This window comes from Phalaenopsis equestris, unplaced genomic scaffold (genome assembly GCF_001263595.1).
Source record: "Phalaenopsis equestris unplaced genomic scaffold, ASM126359v1 Scaffold000255, whole genome shotgun sequence".
Taxonomy (NCBI): Eukaryota; Viridiplantae; Streptophyta; class Magnoliopsida; order Asparagales; family Orchidaceae; genus Phalaenopsis; species Phalaenopsis equestris.
In genome coordinates, this window is record NW_018164697.1 from 754,408 (window position 1) to 777,971 (window position 23,564).

The 23,564-nt window shown below is 36.3% G+C and overlaps 1 protein-coding gene across 4 annotated transcripts in view; it reads right to left on the reverse strand.

Annotated features, from left to right (window-relative positions):
- Positions 1–23,564, reverse strand: part of LOC110024366 (uncharacterized protein sll1770-like) — a 75,300-nt gene that overhangs the window by 49,152 nt on the left and 2,584 nt on the right. For 3 of the 4 annotated variants that reach the window (XR_002293987.1, XM_020724288.1, XM_020724289.1), the window contains exons 3-6: positions 18,314–18,457; positions 17,920–18,045; positions 15,948–16,035; positions 7,054–7,147 (exon numbers count right to left, since the gene is read on the reverse strand). Coding sequence is in view for 3 of the 4 variants with exons in the window: in XM_020724288.1 (XP_020579947.1) it covers positions 7,054–7,147; positions 15,948–16,035; positions 17,920–18,045; positions 18,314–18,457 (452 nt within the window). In the remaining variant the exon portion in view is untranslated. The remainder of the gene's footprint in view (positions 1–7,053; positions 7,148–15,947; positions 16,036–17,919; positions 18,046–18,313; positions 18,458–23,564) is intronic. The other variant, XM_020724290.1, reaches the window with a different exon arrangement.

Here is a 23,564-nt window from a genome sequence, read left to right on the forward strand (position 1 = left end):
GAGCGAGACGAGGGAGTCGGGATCGGTAGAGGAAGAGGGAGACCGACCTGTTTTGAGCACGAGGCAGGGAAATAGACGAGGAGTTTTCGGTGCAGAGCGGAAGAAAGAGGAGCCAGACAGGAGAGCCTGTCGAGCGAAGGTAAATGAGCAGGAGCTCGGGAGAGGCCAAGGAGGAAGATCCCGAAAGAAGAAGGCGAGCCCGAGCAGGATTTCTATACCTAGAATTCCAAAATAACTGTTAAGCTTGTGTTGGGCGGGGAAATTAATGATTTCCTTTCAGGCAAACAGGTTAATTGAAAAAGTTTAATGGGGAGAATTAAATGATAAATTTAAAATTTAAAATTTGAAATTTAAAATCATATAAGCTGAGCGCGCAAAACCATAGTGATATGGGTGTCCTTCCTAGCTAAAGTCGACGTCTCGGACGCATCGGAGCAATCCGTTTCGTCATCCGGGGTCGTCCGGACGAGTTCGCCGGCGGGCGAGTCGATTCAAGTCAAAGTCGTGTGTGGTACAGAGAGTGCATGAATTGCGGCGTTCACGAGTAATCGAGTCACAAAAGGCTCACCTAAGGCTGTTTGATTCTATATGAACTCATTTTCGGGCCCTCTACATATTGATCCTTAGCCCTTGCAACTAAAAGTTGAGTGCTTGGAACCACTCATGCGAGTTCTTCACAAAAATGAGTCAAGAAGTGGCTTGAAGTTCTACGGGAGGTGGGCTCCATTGCTAGTCCGCTAGGATGATCAATAAGAACTCCTAAAGCTAGATCCTAGGTTTTAAGAGTAGAAGACTAAGACCTCACTAAAAATGAGGTCAACATGTACGGTACCCACAAGAGATCATTCTCTGCCTATAAATAAGAATTCTTCTCAGTTTATTCTCATTCCAAGTTCAGTTCACTGAGCCTGTCTCTGAAAGATTCGAGTGTCCAAGAGAGTTCTTACTGTGGTAAGGAGGTTCTACGCTCCTAGGTGAGCTTTTAAATTCATTTTGTCTCTTGTACGTCTATTTCAGCTTAAATTAATGTTCGATCTCAGTTCCCCATTTGCAAATTTAATTCTCGCTTTACATTATTATTTATCAATTCATTTCATTTTTTATGTTTAAACTAATAAAATATTTGATTCATCTTCGTGTTACATAAGGCCCCAAAATTTCATTTTAATCTTCTCCTACCAAAATCTCATCAATCAGAATTTCAACACCCTCCTGACATCTATGGGGAGTGTGGATCAGCCCACTACATCAAAAAAGATAGGAATGGGTAGTATCTAGAACGCTGCAGACAGATCTAACACACCCAACGTGCAAAGAAGTGTGTGCAAGGATATTCACCCATCTGCACAAAAATTTTACAAGCAAGATTCACTCATCATGGAAAGAAAGAAAAGGATATGCCGGCTCAGGTCTTCTAAACCCACTAAACCAAGAAAAGCGAATGTGAGTTTTTGTCATGCTAAGAAAAACGTGATAGAGTCACCTACACTAAAAAAGAATAAATAAAAGAGATTTTTTCCTCTTATTTATTTATTTTTTTTATAGATTATTCAAAGAGAGCTAGGAGATCAGAGGGAAGCAGGAGAGGAGAGGGGGGATATTTGGTAAGGTTTCAAAGAAGATATAAGGAGATTTCAACTTAAATCTTGCCAAACAACAAAAATTCCAACTTCACACCTTATTGAATCTTAAATCATGTTACACCAATATTTTTTCTTAAACATTCGAGCTTAATAAACTCTACTTCACCTTCATATTCCATGAACCTAGTCAAGGGCTCCAAGCTCCTCATCATCGATTTGATCAATCCCTTGACTCAACAAGCTCTGACAGGGCTTTTTCTTTTTCACAAAATGTTAGGCATGACGATGACTTCCTCAATTAGCTTATGCGCCTTCTTGCTTCTTCACACGTAGTTGGGCTCGAACGCAACTTTTCCACCGAGCTCCAACACAACTTCCCACTTCGCTACACATTGGCATAATCTTGTTGGCTCTCTAACGAGTTCTGACATGACACCTTCAATTCTTTGTCATTGAGTGTTATGGAACACGGCAGAAGAAAAGGAAAGGCAGAGCGAATGAGAAGAAGACAGAGAGTGAACGACAAAGCATGGCAGAGAGAAGAAATTATGAGCGTGGCTATCAAGTACGTCTTTTTCTTTAATAATAATGGGACAACAATCATAGATCCCTATTTATAGAGATTAGATTTAAAAGAGAATACAAAATATTCAAATGTAGATATAATCTTGTATGTGGGCTCCAAAAATTCCAACCAATCCCAGAGACTCTCTGCATTAAGTTCTTTTTTTTTTTGGTTGAAGAGCTTTGGGGGATCAAATTTTCAAAAGACTGATTTAATTGTAGATAAGACACTACCTAAACATAATCGCCCTCATTTTGCGAGGACTTTTTGATCTGGGTTTCGAGGTTTCCCATAGGCGCATACCCGTATTGTTAATTACCCCTCCTGATAACGAGAGAGCACTTTCAATTAAAGTTAATCATTAAGAATTGAATATTCAACGTATAATAGCAGCAGACTTCTAATTTAAGTTGTAAAATTTATCACTTGAAACTTAAAGTAGATAGTGGGGAATGAAGACAAAATCCGATCAAGATCTCATGATTCTATTATCCTAAGTCGTCGTAGTTTTTAATCTACTTGGTCAGATGAGGTATTCAACACAAACTGACTGAAGAATCTTTGTCATCAACCATGAGTTGCGTCGCCAAGGTATCCTTGTCGATCTGGAGTGGATATTTGTCTAAGCGTACAAGATTAAGTCAACCTAGTTAACAGAAGACTTTGTACCAATCAATTGTACCCTTATGGTTCAAAACCCAAAGAGTAACAAGCCATTTGAGGAACATATAAGCCGTGCTTGTGACCATAACCGAAATATAATAGTGTATTTGGCGGTAACCACCCGGTCAGAGGACCCTAGTCCTAACCGCTATTTTGTGTTGTCATTTGACGGCGAAACCACACAGACAGAGGGTTCGAACTACGTCCTTAACGGTATGTGATTATTTTAATTATGAATATAATGATACATTCAATATTACATTAGTTTTTTGTCAGCTAAAGTTAGCCAAAAAATTGTCACCCTCAACATACTATTTTCGAGGATGGATGAATTTTGTTTTTAACTTTCAAGTGATTGAATTTTGCTTAGAGGATCTTATTTATTTGCTTTTGAGTCTTTAGATGGTTGATCTTAATTTGAATGCCTTGATTTATTATTTTGAGAATTGGATTAGAAAATTGGTTTAAAAGTTAACCCCTCCAGTTAAAATCTTCAATCAACTCGAACATCATCGGAGAAAGTTTATCATCGGGGAAAGTTTATCTTTGAAAACAGATCCCTCAAGTTAAATTTTCTATCAATTCAGCCATCATCGAGGATTTAGTTGCTTTATTCGAACTTTGTCAACTTTAAATCTTGCTTATACAAGATTTGATTTATTATTGACAGACAGATATATATGAACCTTGTCAACTCAGCATTGCTTACAAGGGATTGGGTTCATATATATCATTTTAATTAATATAAATTGATTTTCAAATTTAATTTTTAAAATATACCTCTCTGGTTGAAATCTTCTATCAACTAGGTCATTATTTGGGAGAAGTATTTTAAACTTTAATATTTAAAAGGGATATTTAATTTTGTTAGTTTAGACTTTTAGGGTATATGTGTTAAAGACTTTTATCCTTACAAGGAGGAAATCAGACAAGGTAATTTGGACTTATAAATTTTTATCTTTATGATTTGGGCGTTTATTTCGAAATTACTAGACTTGTCAACTCCAGTCCTTGCGAGAAGGATCGAACTAGTCGGGTGGGACTTACAACACAAAGCGGCCAGATTAGCTTACACAACATTCTTAAACCTAATATTTGAGCATTCAATGCATTGATTGAAGCAAATGCGAGCATAAAATTTCAAGATTATGCACATATATAATCATAATACTTTATGGCTTTCAAAGTATAATGTGATGTTTTAGCCATTTGCATAAAACTGACAATACTTGCATAATTACTTGAAATATTGTACTTGTATATATTTTCAAAACATATCTTTTGAGTTGAAACAGTATCTTTATTGTAGTGCATGCAGATATACATTTTTCAGCTTTAAGAAGAACCACCTTCTGTTCGCTTACAAATGTGTTGTAAATCCGTTGGGGAAATTTTAAAGTTTCAAAAAGCCACATATTTGAATTATTTTTCATCCCCCAGGAACCTAAGTTTGAAAAGCTCGCTTTCAAATTATTTTTATGTCTTAAACTTATATTTTTAAAATCCAAATATAAAATTGTAAAATCCTAAGAGCCTAAATAGTTAAAGCCAAGGTCCCAGATATTTTCAACCTTAAGAGACTAAATTTTAAAAGTTGGAGTTTCCAAATCATTTTAAAATTTAAATGTCACATTTTATTTTATTAAAAATTTCACATACTTTAAATTCATTACAATTTCAAATGACCAAAAAGTTTGGCAGACTGCAGGCCCTCTTTAAGGGATACGGGAGAATACCAACATTTCAAGTTATCTCAAAAGACTCATTGGTCAGTGTCGTAAGACTCTTCGGCCATTAGATTGCAACATTTAACCCGCGATCTCAAAAGATGCAACGGGTCTTCAATATACCTATAAAAAAAGTTAGATTGCAAACAGAGTTACCTGAACGGTATTTTATTTTCCCCGAACGATACTTAATTCTCACAAACAGATACTCATGTATCCCAATGATGGGTATTTTAAAATCACAATTTAAAAAAATGTTCTCTGAAGGAGTTCGTGATTTCCCCGAACTGTAATTAATTCCCACGGACAGGTACTTGTGATCTTCTTGAATAGAGATTTTCAAAAATGACTCTATTGCCCCAATGTGTTCATGTTATAACTTTCGAGCCCAAAGGCGTTAACGGTGACGACGAAAATAAAAGTACAACACTGATATTTCTTTCTTTTTTTAATACACAACAACAACAACAATAATAACAAAAATAATAATAATAAACAAGATAAACAGTAAAATGGCTCGATTTGGGTTAAATTGGGCTCCGTTACACAATAGCAAGGATTCGGTTTAGACAGAATAAGGAAGTGGATGATTGGCATGGAGGCGGAGCGGCTCGGGCTTTAGGGCAGAGGATCAAGAGGCTTAGGATGCGCGACAGAGAGGGAACGCAGAGGAGAGACGTTCTGGTTGAGCGAAGAAGGAAGGCGTCAAGGGTTGCCGACGGGAGTGAGGGAGTTCCGAGTCTCAGTGTGCTCGATTAGCGATAATCCCAACCATATCGTACTGAATTTTGGGCAAGAGACGGGTCGACAAGAATCACCGACAGGAGTGAGAGGGGAGAATTGGATGCAAGTGACAGAGTGTTAGTGGTGAATCAAATCAGGTAGAGGAGAGGATTTTCGTCGTCGGCGTCACGTGAAGGAGACTTAGTATGCGAACGAAGAGGAGTTACATAGGCCTCTACATCCTGTGCTCCTATCGTGTGTCTAGGAAGCCTTCTCCGTCGTTTGAACTTTTAAGGAGCTTCGAAAGTCCCATACGGTGCGATCTCGTCACTTCTTTTTCGTCAACCTTCACTGCCACTAGCTACGAGAATCACCCAAGAAAACTTTGATTCCAGGAGGGTGAAGAAGAGCACGGGGAAGGAGATGGACAACCAGAAAGACAAGAGTCTCGAAGGTCTGCCTCTACACTGAGTACCGAAGGCTCACTCATGTATGGGGTCTGTCTGTTAATTGGGGGCAAGTCTTAATTGGAGTCTTAATGTAAAACTGTATTAGGACTCCTAATGCAATAATTTCTGTCTGGACAAAGCGCAATCGGACGACCAATCACCGACAGTCACATCGTCATACATGTTATCGGCGAGCTAGAGAAAAACAATGACTCGCGCAAACAATAAATTAACCTAACTAAAAATATATTAAGTTAATTAATTTAATTAATAACTTTTAATGATAATTTGTTTTTTAACATCAACATTATATAATCCCAAAAAAAATTTAAATTTAATGCAAGAGAATATAAAACCTAATAAAATAGCCTAAATTTTAAAATTAAAAAAAAAATAATTTCATAAACATAAATGGGAATAAAAATGCATGAAACGGGCCCAAGACAAATCCATATTGATCTAGTTTGAATTAAATGGCCCATGGCCACTTAGGCCTTTATATTAACATGCTTGAAGCTTTACATTGCAACACTCCTTCCATTTTCTTTAGCTAACCACATATCAATGTGGTTGTTGATTCACAATGTGCATATAAATGGAAAAACTGGAATTGAAATATACGCTACTTTTGTTATTCCTTCGATAAAAGAAGCTGATCTTAGCATGAATTCTGCTTTAGGAGTACCAAAAACTTCTCAAGGGCATGATAACTTTTGGTTGTAGCTGATTAATTTTTCAAAAGGACTCGCTATCTTACAATTCTAAAAGACTACAAATTCAGCCTTTGTAGCCAAGCTTTTCTTTAAGGAAATTATTGCACAACAAGATTTCCTAAGGAATACAAAAAATGGTTGTAATGTGAAACTATCTTCAGTCTACCATCTATAGGTTAATGATCAGCAAAAGAAGTAAACAAATGCTTAAGAAAGCATAAATGATTCCTAATTATGAAAATATATGAAACCGAGTACCTACTGTTGAGTAATGCACTCAACAGCGTTATAAGTTCAACAAAAGATAATTCAATTTTTTTCATGGCATAGACCCTAGAAAGCTTATATATAGTATTCCTTGCATCATTTGCAAGCCACATTACATGAATATGTTCATAATCAAATTCAAGAGTATAATGATAAGTATTTCATTGTTGCAAAAATGCAACAAGGTGCTTGAGAAATCAAGAAGGGGAATACCAATATTCAGCTAAGATATTCACGTAATATACTACGAACTAACGAAATTGGGATGCTAAAAAATTATAAGAACTGAGGATATTATAGAATTACTTGACATAAATTAAATAAAAAAAGGATCGAAGAGCAAGAATATAGTGAAGTGGTTACTTGGAACACTCCTCATAGATACCAATCCAATCCCTTGTGGGTCCTCCAAATGTCTCGCTTTTCTGAAAATACTCAGCTAATAGTTTTAAGTTCCCTGATTTGAAAAATAAAAATCAGGATCTAACATGCATGGTACGATTACAAGATGGCAATAAGAAAGCAGCTAAAAATGCTACAAACACAAAAACATGTGAGCCAGTTTCAGTTGTACCTAGAAAGTTACACGAAAAGTTCTTTATTTTAAAAATATGACAAACTACAAATCTCATTGATAATTTTTTTATATTTTTTGTTCTCAAAATTCTGACAATGATGGATGAAAAAATCCAAAAAAAAAATTACAAAGATATTCATACTGTTCAGAAATCCATGTACTTAATCATAGAACATCCAAAAAATAAAGCACTATTAGCAAAACTATTTCTTTTACCATGATATGTGGAGGCTTATCAGATGAGATTTGCCTGGCTCTTAAATATTTATCATATATATTGAAAAATGCTATTAAATTAGAAGATATCTAATAGAGAAAAGAATCTTCATACTATACCAGTAATAGCACTACATGCCATTGGATTTTTTGTATCTATAAAAGATATAGCTAATAAAATTAAACAAGGATGGTTAAATGGACACGCCTATATATATATGTGTGTGTGTGCGCGCGTGCGCGTACCCCGGCCTGTTGGTTGGCATCCACGGTATAAGACCCCTCAGGTCGAGAGTTCGAATCCCCTCTGGCACAGTTAGCCTTAAGGAGGTGGTACTAGAATTATTAGGCACATAAGGGGTGGTTGGAGACTCGTCTAATAGCCTCTGGCCAAAAAGCCCAATGGATAATATATTAAAGCGGAAAATATACAGAAAGGTTGTATGAATGGGCTTAAAAGAAAGCCCAACTCGCACAATACAACGCACACAAAATCCAAATAAAACAAAGATACAAAAAGGTAAAAAATCAAAAAAGCCACCAAATGGCGACCACAAAAGGGCGCAAAAAGTGTTTGGGACGTCACACTTTAGTCCTCCCTCTGCCTCTAGTTCTTGGAAGTGAGCAGGCTAACAAATTGGAAAGGTGAGTACCATTGCCTGTAGTAAGTAAAGTATCATCCATCAGATTTCTAAGCTCAAGTTCATTCTTCTTCTTCCTCCTGGATGAGTAGACCTGTCATTCCTCATTCGATGATTGACTCATATGATCAGTAGATTCCAACGTTGGTCGGACATGTGTAGGTTGTTGCACATCACGATCCGCATGAGCCTGAGTAACATTAACAGCTTGCTCGACCTGATGAGACGGTAGTGAAGCAGTAGAAGAATTGTCACATGAATTATCAGTGATATCTAGGGCAGGTGGGGTCAAAAGACTCACCCTCTCCCCCACTATTGGAGGTTCCAAAGACGGAGGAGCTACAACTGCGAACTAAATAATTGTCATATTGCCTGTGAGAATAGTGACGTCATCCGGGGTATTCTTTTGATGATTAATAGTGCCAATAAATTGGAGCTGATCAGGAGAAGATGAAATAGCTGCCTCTGGCGGAACACTATGTTTTTCTTTTCTTAGTTAGGGATGTAGATGGTGAATAAATATCTATGTATATGTAGATGCATATATGCAGACACACACACATTCCAAAATTGCATAGTCTATGCATTATACCTTTAAAAGTTTGCGAACAAAAATTTCATCAAATGCCAAGGTTAGTATGGCAATTGCAGGCTATGGGAATTTTTAGTTGTTTTGTAGTAGAACAACAAATTACTATGAAGGATGGATGGAGCAAATAACAATTATAATGTGGAGTTCATAGTACCATTCCCAAGCATTGCTCATATAGACAAGATTCAGCGGCAATCGACCAGTACTAAAGCTAAGAGAATAGTGTATCATCAAGTAAATCGAAATCTTTCTACTACTGATTAAGTTTATAATTGGTCGGATTTTTATGGAAATATTTGATTCTTAATCACAAGTCTTTTCAGTGTTAAACAACCATGTTCAAGCTTTTATCCTAATAATGAATAGAAGAAAAAATTTGGAGCAAGTCAACCAGAAAAAGTCTCAATCCAAATCACGCTTCAAACTCAATTGCATATAAACCAAAATGCCAATTAGCTTATTTTAGCAGTTAATTAGCATTTTTCTTTATTTTCTTTTGATACTTGTCATTTTTAGACTTCTAAGGAACCCTGTAATTTTCATTTTTATTTAGACTTATTTATAATAATCGTGACACTTATCTGCAAGAAAATGAGGATGGAATATTATAGAAATCTTTACATTCATACAATATCATCGTAGGTCCAATATGGTTGACTCAAATCCGTTTTACGCCTTGAACTAGTTTGAATAGCTCGACTTGGCTCAAATCAACAAAAATAAACGAACCTAAATACCATTTAAAAATAGGCAAAAGAAGAAAATACTATTAAAATAAAATGCATGAATATAAGAAATATATACATATGCACGTATATAGATATTATATATGTATGTTCCACTCATTCACTTATATTTGTTCATTTTGAGCTCATTTTAATGTTTGGACATACATTACATTTCAAAGCACTTTCTTATTGTTTCAATGCATTAGTAGCACTTTTTTATTGTTTTAATGCATTAATAGCTAAACTTGATACCCTTTTCTCCAAAGAAAGAGCATATTGTGTTATAAAAGAAAAAAAAAAGCAATTCTCAAAGAGGAACCGTCAATTCTTTTTTTCCATCACATTTCTGCAATCACAAGAGAAGCATCCTCGTCCTCAAAAAAGAAGAATCATTCCTATTGCACCCTTGGAGCTATGAAAAGGATGGAGTTCACAAGGCCCCTCCTTTTCATCAAAGCTCCTATCCAAAGCTACACAATTGTACCTTAAAAGAACTTATTAGCTTTGTCAAATCATCTTCCGTGGGGCTGGACGGCCGGCTGAACCGGCCAACACTGGGTCCCGGTCCAACAGGAGGTTGGACAGACCCTCCATGGGGAGCGGGATTTACCGCCCACTATCCTTTATTTATGTATATTTGTTGAGTTAGGGTTATGTGATGTTTGTTTTATTTCAAATTATTGCTTGGAGGCTTTTTTCCTTGTTGGGGTTGTATCCGAGAACAAGTGGTGCTCAGACTGTGCCTTGCTCCGAGGTGGTCATCCTCTCCTCAATCCGTTGCCTACCCTTATTCATTGTTCTGCCGCCTACAACCCCTCTCCCTGCGCTTCTCCTGCCTCCAACCCAAAGCCCACTACTGTGCCGCCTCTCCCCCCTCTGATCCCGCTCCCTACCACATCCTCTGCTGCCACACCAAGGCCGCACTACTGTCCATCCTCTCTTCGCCTGATTCCCCTCCCCTTTTGAAAACCCAATAGTAGCAACTCCCCACTGCCGCCCTACCTTCCCTCCCATAACTGCCATAAATTCCACTAAAGCATCCTAGAACTATTGCGGCCACTCCAACCTAGCAGCAAGCCCCCAACTCCTTGCACCAGCTTTCCAAGTGCTGCCAAAACCCACTTCCAACTCTCTTTCCTTCACAACCACCGCCAGTCCGACCACTACTTGTTGTCCAGTCGCCAACCACCACCCTCAACATCGCCTTAGAGTGTCCTTTTATGTTGTGTCGTTATTTTTCATTGTCAAGAGTCGTTGTTTGTAACCCTATTAAATTTCAACAATAAAATTTGGATTTTTATTGTGGTTTGGATGAACTCCGATATCATCATCTCCCAAAAAAAAACATGAAGCCATTTCACATGAGAGCTCACGAATCGCTTGATTCAGCTCAATTACGCACGATCGCGGAATCCCACAATGTCGAACAGTAAAAGCCGACCGCTTTTTTATTTTAACCCGATTTTCTTCCCTCTGGACTTTTTACGATTCTTCATTTCTAATTAAGTTAATTTTATATTGGCAAACTCATATATTTTGTATTTTGCTAATTTGAGAGAGCTAGTTTGGTTTTTAAATATTGCAGAGATTGTAATAAATGGTCAATGCTCTGAGGATTGCATCATCTTCATTTTACAAATGATGTGTTTGTATCTTGCTCGAGAACAGGTGGCAGATCCCCCTTGCGCCTGCACCTCGCCTTTTCACCGCAAACCCGTTGTTTTCACTCCGAACAGCAATTAAACCGCTCGAATCGGCTGTCCAACAGCAAATTTTGCCACCTATTTCCTTCCAAATGTCGCCGACCACCCCTATCCTCCTCGTCCCATTCCACAACTATCTCCCCACTAAACCTGCTTCTTAAATCCCTATAATGATATCATCTTGTAACAAAGTAGATAAACACTAAATTTTTAAATATTTGTCTTTCTTGTCCCAAATCAAAATTAAAAGGAAAAAAATCTCTCACATCCCCTAACCATTCCTACTACAACGACCAGTCCTAACCCAAAATTCTTAAAAATCTGCCTTAAGACCTACCAACAAACTAAGCTCCCATGGCCAACCTTGATTTGAAATCCTACATCCACCAAAACCTTGAATGGGAGAAAATGATACAATATGAGAAATTAATAGCTGTAAAAAGGGATAATATAAAGTGAATTGAGATAAATCTACGTTTTAATATATTTGAATGGAATTTATATCTTAAAAATCAATTAATTCCTTCATGTCTTCTCTCTTCCATGTGCTTCATTTTTCACATATCAATTTCACAATTCCTACAATTCAAACTAATATCATTTCTAAAATTATTACCGACTATGAAACTGTGTGCGCCCTTAATCACATATACCAAATGTATCATACAAAATGATAAGATAGACCTACAAGCTAATGATTTATGAGTGCTTCAAAATTAATTTAAACAATGATGACTAGATCTATTGAAAGACAATCAGCAAAACAATTCCTTGAAGCAAAATTTTTTTACACCCATCAAACTTGATATAGATAAAAATTTCACATATTTCTTGTCATGTAAGTTCAAGTTATTGCAAGTAGTTTAAAGGTCATTATTATGTTAAGGTTATTCTAATCAATAGTTGTAAGTCTGTAAGCAATTTGTTTATTTTGTTAGGAGTTGATTAGCAATTCAGTGAGAGCCTGCTAACGGTGAAGTAAAGGTTTCTTAATATTTTGTAAGGAATTTGTTACTAGGGGTGAATGATACCGGAACTAGTAGAATAAATAGTGGAAACACAAAAAATAAACTTTCATTAATATTAAAATAAGGTTACAATATGACTTAAATAGAAAATAGCAACAAAAACACAAAAATCCTAGTGGCGCCGCCCTCCCCTCAGTTCGCGAAGGATCACAGGACATCGGGAGAAAATCACAATCCGACCTTATCCACAGTACCCCTCGAGTCGCGGGCCTCCCATCTTGCGGAAATAAGCACCAGCATCGGAAGCTTTTGGTGCCCACATCAAGCTCTAATGCAACACCCACATCAAGCTCTAATGCAACACCCACATCAGTCTCCTGGGGGTTGGGGGAGCTTCGACTTCATTGGTTAAAGCTTCTATTTCGTTATCAGTCACCCTGGTTCCCATTGGAGATTATACTAATGCCCGAGATGTTTGAGGGCCTTCCCTAGCTTGTGAGCAGATGCCCATATCGATCTGCACTTCTAGGGCGGTGTACCACGCCTATGCTGGTAAATCTTCCAAAAGTAACATATGATCGGTTCAATCGAACGTGTAGTGATAGTAATCGGACCCTTACAACACCGCGGTAGTGCAACTAGTGCAGCATCGTCGTGACATACTCAAGGTCGTATCTGTCCTGTATCGAGGGCGGGTGTCTTGGTCCTCTCGTCTAACAAAAACACAAAACTCCTAAACCCTGATTCCATTAATGTTGTTCTGCAGAAAAGAGATTTTGTGACCTAGAACTATGTCGAAGGAAGGAGGGTGATGCGCTTCTCATCCTTGGTGAGAGAATATGTGTTTTTATATCCATCATGTTAAGTCCTTCGGTCAAATTGCCACGGTCATCCCAACAAGAGGTGACAGGCATCCATAGGAACCACGCCACACAACACCTAGTCATGCAGCTGGCCTCCGATCGAAAATTCTACCAAGCATCTTCGATCGATGTTGACCTAATTCTCTTTCATCCATGTCAGTGAATATGGTTGGAAATGTCTCTGAGTCAAAAGTCCTAATTTCTTTACCATCTGTGTCAATGCCACATTCTTGCTGCTTCCGCTGTCGATGATGAGACTGCATACATTTCCGTTCACTGTGCAACGGGTGCAGAATACGTTGTGGCAAAGCAACTGCGAATCCCTTGTGTCCTCAGTTTATAGCAATCTTCAAATTATAAGCGCCTCTCCTTCATCTAGGGAAGCTAATACTCCTCATCTTGTTCCTCGGTTTTCTCTTCATTGCTAATTTCTTCTATAGCTCCTTGATCTGTGAGTGTGATTACCCTGCTCATGGGGTAGTTGGATGCAATGTGGTTATAGTTGTGGCATCGGTAGCACTTCCTGATCGGCACCATGCTGGAGGAGTTTCCCTTCTCCAGTTTTTTCCCTCTTTGATCTGTAGTGTCATTCCCTTGTCTGGGCTTGCTTGTGTCTCTTGAGAGATCCCTGTTGGTCATGTTAATTGTAGGTGACAGCCTGCCTCGAGGTCACTTCTTGAAAGATGATTATTGTGGACTCTGATTTTGTTGTATTTCTATCTTCAAGACTAATGTCTGGACCCCCTAGCGTCCAGTATGGCTGCAACTGTACCACATTGTTGATGGCGAGTTTCAAACCCTAGAGATATCTAGCCTTTGTATGTTCCTCAGCTCGCATTTCATCTGCAAGTGGTCGAATTGGGCAATGATCTCTTCAACTGAAATGCCTCTGTTGCAAGTTGTGGAGTTTTAGAAACATATCCTGGCGATAGTGGGGTGGAAGTTACTTTTTCTTAATTACTTTTTTCATCTTCTCCTATTTAGTAATATTTTCACTGCTTTCCCTCTTCCTTTGTCTCAGCACATTTTCCCACCATAGAGAAGCTCTCTTCTTTAGCTTAGTAGCGGCTAGCTTGACCCGTTTGTCTTCTGGTACATCTTCATATTCGAAAATTCATTCAACGAATTGTAGCCAGTCAAAAAATCCATCAAGATCCATACTTCCTTCAAATTTTGGAAGGTAAATCTTGATGCCAAAGCCGTAACCTCCATAAGGAGCCGTTCTCGGCATCCTTTGATATTGGATACCAAAACAGCATGACTGATATTTTTCGTCGTTATGGCCTTCCCTGTGGAACGGATTAAGATCCTCATTTGTCTTCCCAGGACTCTCTCGATCAGAGTCAAAGGTATTCTCTTCTTGGTTCCCGTCATCTAGCTTGGTTAGTTTACGTTGCAAAAGACAAATTTCATGTTAGATCTCTTTCCAAATAGAGCCTGAAATATCTCTCCTCGATGGCAATGACCAGAGTTGAGAATTGGAAGAAAAAAATTGATGGAGGTGGATTGGGCAGGCGTGGATGCTAGGGAACCCAGAATAGGACTAGGGCTGCGCTAGCCATGTTTTGATACCAAAACACAAAAGTAAACTTTCACTAATATTAAAATATTGTTACAACATGACTCGAACACAAAATAGCAATACAAAAATAAAATGATACAAGCATACACTCCTAAATGTATTCCAATGGGAGGTGGAGGTCGGCTAGAGGGATAGGAATGATTAGGAGGGATGATGGAAGTCGCGCAAAGGTGGGTGGTAGTGAAGGAAAGGTGTTGAACTATAGGGACAATAAGTGGGAAGGGTTGTATGTGGTTGGCAGCGGTAGTGGGGTGGTTGGGAGGAGCTTGAAAGAAGTTAGAAAGGCGGGAAAACAGTAGTAATCTACAGAAAGGGGGATGGTTGGGTGTTGGGATGACAGAGGAGTGGGGGAGAAGAAGGTTCGGTGAAGGTAAAAAGGGAGTATACAATCATCACCTCAGAGAAGATACAACCAAAGCACCACCACTCCTTGGATACAACCCACAAAGAGAAATAGACTCCACACAGGAGATTTGTAACTAAACACACTAAAAACTGAACCTTCACAAGCCACGGATAGTTATTTACAGCCTCCCAAGAAACTTCTACACAAAAGAGGCGAGAATGATCCAAAAAAGCCCTTCCCAAAACTCCAACAGGTGTCGCCCTCCCCTCAATTCACGAAGGATTGTGGCATATTGCGAGAGGATTGCAATCCCGCCCTGTCTACAGTAACCGGGAAGAGTCGTGGACCTCCCGTCCAATGGAACAAGCGCCGCAATCAGGCACTAGGGCTGCACCGGCATCAGTGCATGTTTTCCATCAATGAATATAAGAGTTTTAAAACATTTAAGAATGTTATGACATGAAATTTTACGGCATGAATAAAATTCTATTCATTCACATGAAAACTCTCCTTAAACTATTCCAATATTTTGAATATTAAATGAGTGAGATATAATGAATTCCAAAAGATGCTATCTCCATGTCCAAGCATGAAGCTTGCTTTCTGGTGAATTCTTCCTAGTCTATATTTTTCTAGAATGTTTTGTTATTGATGAGAAAGAATTATTGGGTTAAGTTAAATTTATTACAATTAACATCATGAAGAGCAAAATTTTAAAAATTTTGTGGTTTTCTTGAAATTTAATTTCCAGTATAAGGCCATTATATTTTTCAACAATTATGTTTTTATTTTCATCAAATGTAGCTAATAACTAGTTAATATTAATAAATTCAATAATTGTCAATTTATCATGATTTTTTGCATCAAATATTATATCTACATTAAAAATTCTATGTTATAAGTATATCCTACAGCACCAAGAAGAGAGAGCTGAGAAATAAAACAAACAATATATTAAAAAGGGCTATAAAGTTATCGATATAAGTGCTGAAATATTTCATGGAATGGCATGAATAATACAAGTAAATCCACATTTCTTACTTAAATCGATGTCAAAAAGCCTCTTGAGACCGGGCCTCTGAACTTTTATTATAACATTCTCTCCGGTATGTAAGATGGCCTGATGCACCTGTATATATAAATGCGAACTCAACAACAGATAACACCAAAAGAGCATAAAACAATATAATCCCTCAAGGACTAATATAAATAATAATTAATAAAGCTTAAACAATTATTTTAATTAAACTAGTTTTGAGTAATTTTATGTAAAAGAAATTTTGTTGAAATAAATGAATAATAATCATAGCTTAATTATTTTAAATGTATGATGAGATCGAATGATTTTTCTCAAGCTACAAAAACTGCAAACTTTGGATAAATATTTAATCAAGTGTTGCATATATTTATCCTCTAATGGAAAAACATAAAACCTAAGCAAATTGTGTTTCTAGAAAAAAAAAATACACACACTTAACCTCCAAATGGTTAATTTCATATCAAGTAAATGATTTATTTCTATGGCTCTCAAAAATTTTATGCCAAAAGCATGACACGTGTTCTCTAACCATGTAATTTTATTGCCAAATGGTACCATGAAAAGAAACAAATTATAAGCAGAGCAATTTGATTAGGTGATTCAACACAAAATAAAACCATTAAATTAGTTCACAACCAGAGCCAATAAGATTCTCAATTGCCCAAATCCCTTTTATAAACTATAAAGTGCACTTGATAGAGTACAAATCCCTCTACCAACTAAAGTCAACTTAAATTTTCCTATAAGACAAACATCTACCTCAAATTTATAAAGCCCTTTTGGAAGATATAACCTACAATTATTGACAATGATCATTCAATCATGTTAGATTAACCATCTCTTCAATCTAACTAGATCAAACTCAACACCAACTTATGATGATGGAATCATTTAATTTTGACCGGGATCATCACAAATCCCCTACCATCCACTCTAAGCAGTAGAAGTAAATTTATTATAGCTAAAATATAAAAATGTTGCTATTAAACACTACATATTTACTAGCTGATGACTGGGCTTAATCAAGAGTTATCTAGTAATCGAGAGGGATAATTCATTAGAGATGCTTGCAACTATGAATAATCAGAACAAAACATTAAAGCCTTCTTCCAAAGAAGATGAAATATCTAGCTAATGCCTTGTCTAAAATCCGAATGTCTCCGAGAAATTCGATAGAACAGTAAACTTAAGGAATAGAGACTGAATTTTTTAGGCCTGCTAGAAAAAAGTTAATCAATAAATCGTACCAAGGAATTACACTCTTATAACAAGTCAGACTAGAAATAGTCTTAAACTCTAAATCAACCATAAATCAAAAAACTAACTTCCAAGCAACGAATAAGAAACTTACATTCCTAGCCTAAGAAAGTATAAAAATTTTGCAGTCTATACCATCTTCCAATAACTAATAGGCTCACCAGACTATTGGATTATATAATTCCAATAATATTGTGATTTTTATTTTCTAACGGATCAGTTTTCCCAGTTAAAATATAACTACTGAGTAGATAACAAATGCATGTAAAATTACAATAACTTCAAGAAATAAAGTTTGTCTTCCGTTCCACCTATTTTCATGAGCTAAAGCCAAGCATGCTCACATTCAATCCTGAAGTTAGGAAAAGGAGAAAGCTTATTTACAAGTCACACAAAATACTAAACTGCTTTCAAGAGTTAAAAGTAATCGTGTTCACATTCAATCCTTCTAAGCTAGAAATAGGAAAGATAAATTGTCACACAAAAAACCATTTCCTACAAGTCAAAGACAGTTTCTTTTCTTTTATTTTCTTCTCTATTCTATTTTTATTCATTTTTTATAGAATGAAACAGTATATAATCAAAGGTAGTTTCCAAAGTTTATCTTATCCCAGAGTAAGATACCAGTATATGCAAGACTCCATATTAGCATCTTCATAAATAAACCAGTTGATATGCTGATAGATAATGCACAATCATATATTGCATACATCACACCTGACCAAGACTGGCTGCAGCTATTGGCCTATCTTCAAACTTCTTGAATAATACATTAACAGGTAAACCCAGCTCATTTTCTATGAATGTTTTCGCTTTTTTAGGTGAGAATGCCGGCACTCTATCCTGCATCATGCAGGGAAAATCAAACTAAGAAATAAACAACAAATTCTTCACAGACTAGAGAGCAGAGATTTTTTGTACAGATGAAAGTGTACAAAGTGAATCAGGAATGAAATGGAAAGGTTAAAAATCATTCATAATAATTAAAAAAAATTAAAGAAAATAATAGAATTAGTACATTTTGTGATCCACAATTCTTCAATCAAATTAAAAATTAAGAATCTACACAGCCTTTAAGCAAGTTAATTCAAAATCTTTCTTCAAAATATACCTGCAACTTGGCAAGTTCATCAACAAACTCTTTAGGAAACAAATCAGATCTTGTTGAGGACAACTGGCCTAGCTTGATAAAAGTAGGTCCAAGTTGCAAAACTCTCTCTCTACACCATGCAGCTGTCTTTTGGCGCCTTTTTTTCTGCGTGATGGAAAATGCTGCTTAAAGCCCCACAAAAAGTGGAAATTAACAAATAAGAAACATGGATGGACAAAATCTGAAAAGAAAAGCAAATTGATAACCAAATTTAAGTCAACTGCAAAAAAATTTAGTTTTTAACTTAATAACTAGATCAAACCCAAATGGCATAAAAAATGATCAATACAACATTAATTTGGAATTACTTTGAGGAAAGAATTTTAGAAATTAAACCACAAAAATTTTTAGAAATATTTGCATACATACCACTCAATTCTTATGTATGTACATATCTAACACCTAAACTTCATTTTTTACATGCATACCCAAGTTTGAGCAAAATATATTGGAATCAAGACATTGAAAAAATCCAAAGTAGTTGGAAGGGTGGATTTTGTCTAGAGGGGGAGATCATTATACGAATCTTAGTCAAAATCAGCGAGTATATTGCAATAGATACGTGGAAAAACACAAGATAGAGCTAATTTGATTCATATCATAGCAAATAATAACATACAAGGGATGATCTACAATTTGAGAGGTAGATCGTTTCTACACAAACCATAGACGCTGCTAGGAACACAGAGAAGAAAAATGGCAGCCAATCAAAGCATAAAACAAAACCTAGCTAATTAGCCCTAATAAACACCCTCAAAAAATCTATTCAAAATTTTCCCCCAATACCACCCTAACTCCCCTTTTCTTGTACGTGATTAACGGCTGCTGGAAGCTACAACCGTCTTCTAGGTATTCCGCCTCTCTAGGCTGGGCCGGCTGGTTTGGCTCAAGCTGACCGGTCCAGGCCGATCTTCCTTGGACCGACGGCTTGTCTAGAGGGTCGACTCTCCCATCTACGGGAGTAGGTGTATCAGATTGAGTCCTATCAAAACTTTTATCACTCCTATTCATTTATATTATTTCTCACTTTTGGATTCCTTCCTGAGTTATTTATAAATTGACTTCTTCAATAAACAAACTTAATTGAGGAATAATACTAATGATGGGGTGGCTCATCTGCTTAGTATGTGCAATATGTGTACAACAACAACAAACCTTTATCCCACTGAGTGTGGTTGGCTACATGAATCCTTGTTCTTCATTGTGTCCTATTGAGTGTCATATTTTCATTTAATTCAAAAAAAATAAAATCATTTTTTATACAACATGCTCGAGTTTGAGCAAAATGTGTAAAAAAATAAATAAATAAATAAAATTGTGGTATTCTTAAATTGAGATCTTTTAATATCTCTATGCTTATCTAATAGGTTTAGAGGACTATTAATTCTAATGATTCTTCTTCTGCTTGTAAAATTAATAAGATGAAATATTTCAAAACTAGAGAATTTAGAAATTTTTTTCGATAAAATTTATTTGAATTGTTTCAATCTCATTAAAGGGATAAAGAATACAAGTAAGCCCGTGTTTATCAAAATCTATTGCAAGCATTTATGTCTGTAATAAATTTTAAAAATATAAATGACTTTCGAATATGTCTTTATATACTGCTTTCAAACAACTTTTTCAAATGCTTGAAATCCAAATTGCAAAGTCTTATCGCCATTTGCTCGTCTTGATCCTATCTCCTTAATTCTTCTAGACATTCCAAAAGTCGTGTGCTTAAAAAGGAGAGCTTCAAAGCGAAATTCTTTTCTCGCATCCTCACCAATGGAATTACTACTACTAGATATACATAGAGTTAGAACTTTATTTCACCTCTAAATGTCTCTAGTTCAGCTAGAGACAATATAATTATATTTAAAAATCTTTCAAATATAATTATAATTAATTCAATCTTGTTCACAAAGAAAAACTGTAATATGCATCCACGAGTCTTATAAAAGAAAATTTGACCAGTTTTGCCTCATAATATGAACGGCTGCAAGAGATATATTAAAAAATTATTTTTTAAATGAAATTGGTCTTAATGAGATTTTTTTTTCTTTTGTATTTGTGACAATTTATTGAACTCAAAATCCTTGAAATTGATTCAAATAGGTTTGAGCCTGACTTAAAATTAGACTTGAACCTAATTCAATCTTAGGTTTGAAAGCCGGTTCACATGAAGCAATGTTCTCGTGTGGGCTTGTTTATCTAGTATTAGGGGAAGAGAGAAGGGGGAAGGCAAGCTTGAGAGCTCGCTAGGGGATGGTATTGATTATATAAAACTCCATAGAGAAAATGAAGTTGGAATCGTAAATATCGTGACGCATTTTGGAAAGCTTGGTCCGGGCTTGAAACTTCCAGTGGCTACCAATCCCCTACTTCCACCCTCGTACCTTAATAGCAATCTCCCCATCTGAACCCTATCTACTGCCCAGCCGCCCTCCACCCCTTTCGCCTTCACCCAGTGTCTTTTCTATTTGTTATCGCTTACTTCCTATTTTGAAGAGTCTTTGTTATAACCTATTTGAATTTCAGCAATAATATTTGCATCTCTATTGAGAGTAGGGTCAACTCCGGTGTCAACACTTTGAAAATTATTTGGTTTAACCTCATCTCGCTAGCCTACTTAATCTATGCTTGCAAGGAAAAAAGCCAAAAACCATATAAGATGTGAGAAACCTAAGTTTTCACGATAATCATAAGAAACTTTTACTATGCATTTTAGATTCTTTTTCCTTTAGATTGCAATCAACATTTAAAATATTATTCATAAAAAGTAACCTCATATTGTATCTTTCCTCTCTACATTTATCAAAAAGAAAAACGTGATCCCAGCTTTTTTATCTTGAAAAAAAAAAACCATAATAATTTCATTACATAGCAAAGCACAAATTGACCAACGAGGATTTCAAAACAAATAGGGGACCACTCAACCCAAATGGCAACTTGATCAATTCCACCAAGACCGAATACATAATTTTATAATAAGCATACATAGGAGCACAAAAATAGCAATCAACAAAAATTGTCAAAGAAAAAATAAACATATAATGGGGCACAAGTTCAATTGGCCAGTTTAACTAGAAGCTTGGTTAAAAATATACAGTGATGATAACTTTTTTCTTATTAAAACGGAATAAGATGTGAAACATTCTATCCATCAACACAGCGTCACTGGCTAAAACCAACAGCATTAGGAAGAGAATGAATATAAGCACGTATGCCTTCACCAATACAAGAGGAACTTCTACAAGCAAGAGGAACAATATTCACATTAATTATAAGAGACGCAGAAATTGAAGACAGAAAAAATAGTAAGAGTGGGCACTCAAATGCAGCTTCCAAATGATCAATTGGCAACAGATTTTGTGTTTTAAAAAAACTCAATTACTGAAAAATCAACAATCATTGAAGGAGTGGCATGATCATTTGAGTGAACTTCATGATCATAAACATAAGATTTTCTTATAAACAAATGAACCTTAAAGTGGTAAGATTGAATGTAGCCGAAGATCTTACAAAAAGAACAATATTGAGTGATGCCTTCAAATCTAACCTCTAGCTAATAACTACAGCATAACTTACTAACAACTTATGAAGAGTAGATAAGTAACATCCAATTTTACCAGGACTCTTATCAATAAATGCCTAAAGAGACTTGCAGTATCCGAATCAATTGCAAAAGTTTGTCAAAAATACATCCCAACAAACATAAAGTTGAATGGCTTAAAAAATGTAAATGTGTCCTGCAAAAGCCACCCAAATAGGGGTGATTGGGGGAAGACAACTTCAGCATTCACATAGAAAAGCTATTAATGTAAGACGTGCAGCGAGAAAAAGCCTGGAGCAATTTGACTTCGAAGAAATTCTATCAATATCGACGATGATGAAAAAAGAGACGAACTAAAAATTCATGTATTCCAACATAAATTTGAGAATGATATCCACATAGGGACAACAGAAAAAGAACTATCAACAATAGTGAAAGTGAATAGTAGAGTAAGTTCAAAGATCTAAGCATCAGTGAAAATATGCAAGGGTTTGTCTTGAAAAAATGGAGCTTGCTTGTGTGCATGAGAATCTTCAACTTGATGAAAGATAAGAGAAAATTGAATGACCCTAAACCCTTAAGCCACCCACACCATTGGCAAAAAAGCAAAAAGTACAAGAAAAAGAAAAAGAAACTCAGAGATGACTGGAGCGACCAAAACAAGGAGCAACGAAGAAGGATTAAATAAGACTAAAAAAAACCTGATAGCCAAAAGCAAAGAAAATTGGAATCAAGATGACCGATAAATAAAATAATAGGGGGATACAAAAAAGGATAAAAGGAGACCATAGAAATCCTAGGAGTCCCTAAGTAGGGAGTCAACTACGTAGAAATAGAAAGCAAATAAAAGGAAGACCGAGACGAGTAACCTGCAATATGTGAGAAGATAAGCAGAAGTGATGAAAGAAGAAAAAGAGACTGACGACCGAGAGGGTGAGAAAATTTGGAGAAAGAAAATGTGAGATGGGTGGCCACCTCAAAAGAATCAATAGTAGTCATGAACAAAGTTTCAAACAAGGATGAAGGATAAGATGATTGCACGGGCAAGGGTACCAAGACAAGCAGCCCTACACAAGAAAAAGAATAAAAAAGTAAAGAAGCAAAGAGAAAATGTACCAATGGAGATTAGCGTAAGCAGAGACGACTGTAAGAACATGAGCGGCAAATAAATGCATATGAAGCACACATAGACACGCGCTCAAAGGGTCATGACAATGCATTCTGTGTAGAAGCTAGAATTTGCACTCGAAGCATAGGTCTTGGAAGCGTCATGCTGGATATCTTGGACCAACCAAATCTTACGGTATATGTCAACAATAGAGTTAAGTTATTTAGGTTATATTGACTCACATAGAAATCCTATTTAAGACTACATGTCACACAACGTTAAAAACTTCACTTAAAGCTTCAAGAAATGGCTATCACAATTGAATTTTATATCATCAATAAATGTCAAAAAATTGAAGAGAGAAAATTAGGAATCACCAAAAGAAAAGCTAGAGAGGTCATCCATCTCATAATTTACCATCGTGGGGAAATACCTAAAATCAATTCCCTTTGTTCTACTATTTTCATCGGAGGTTAAATATTGGTTATCCCTTGCTGCATTTGTAGATTAGTTAGGTGACCAACCTCCCACTGTTAAGATCTCTCTCTCCCCCACCCCCCACCCCCCCT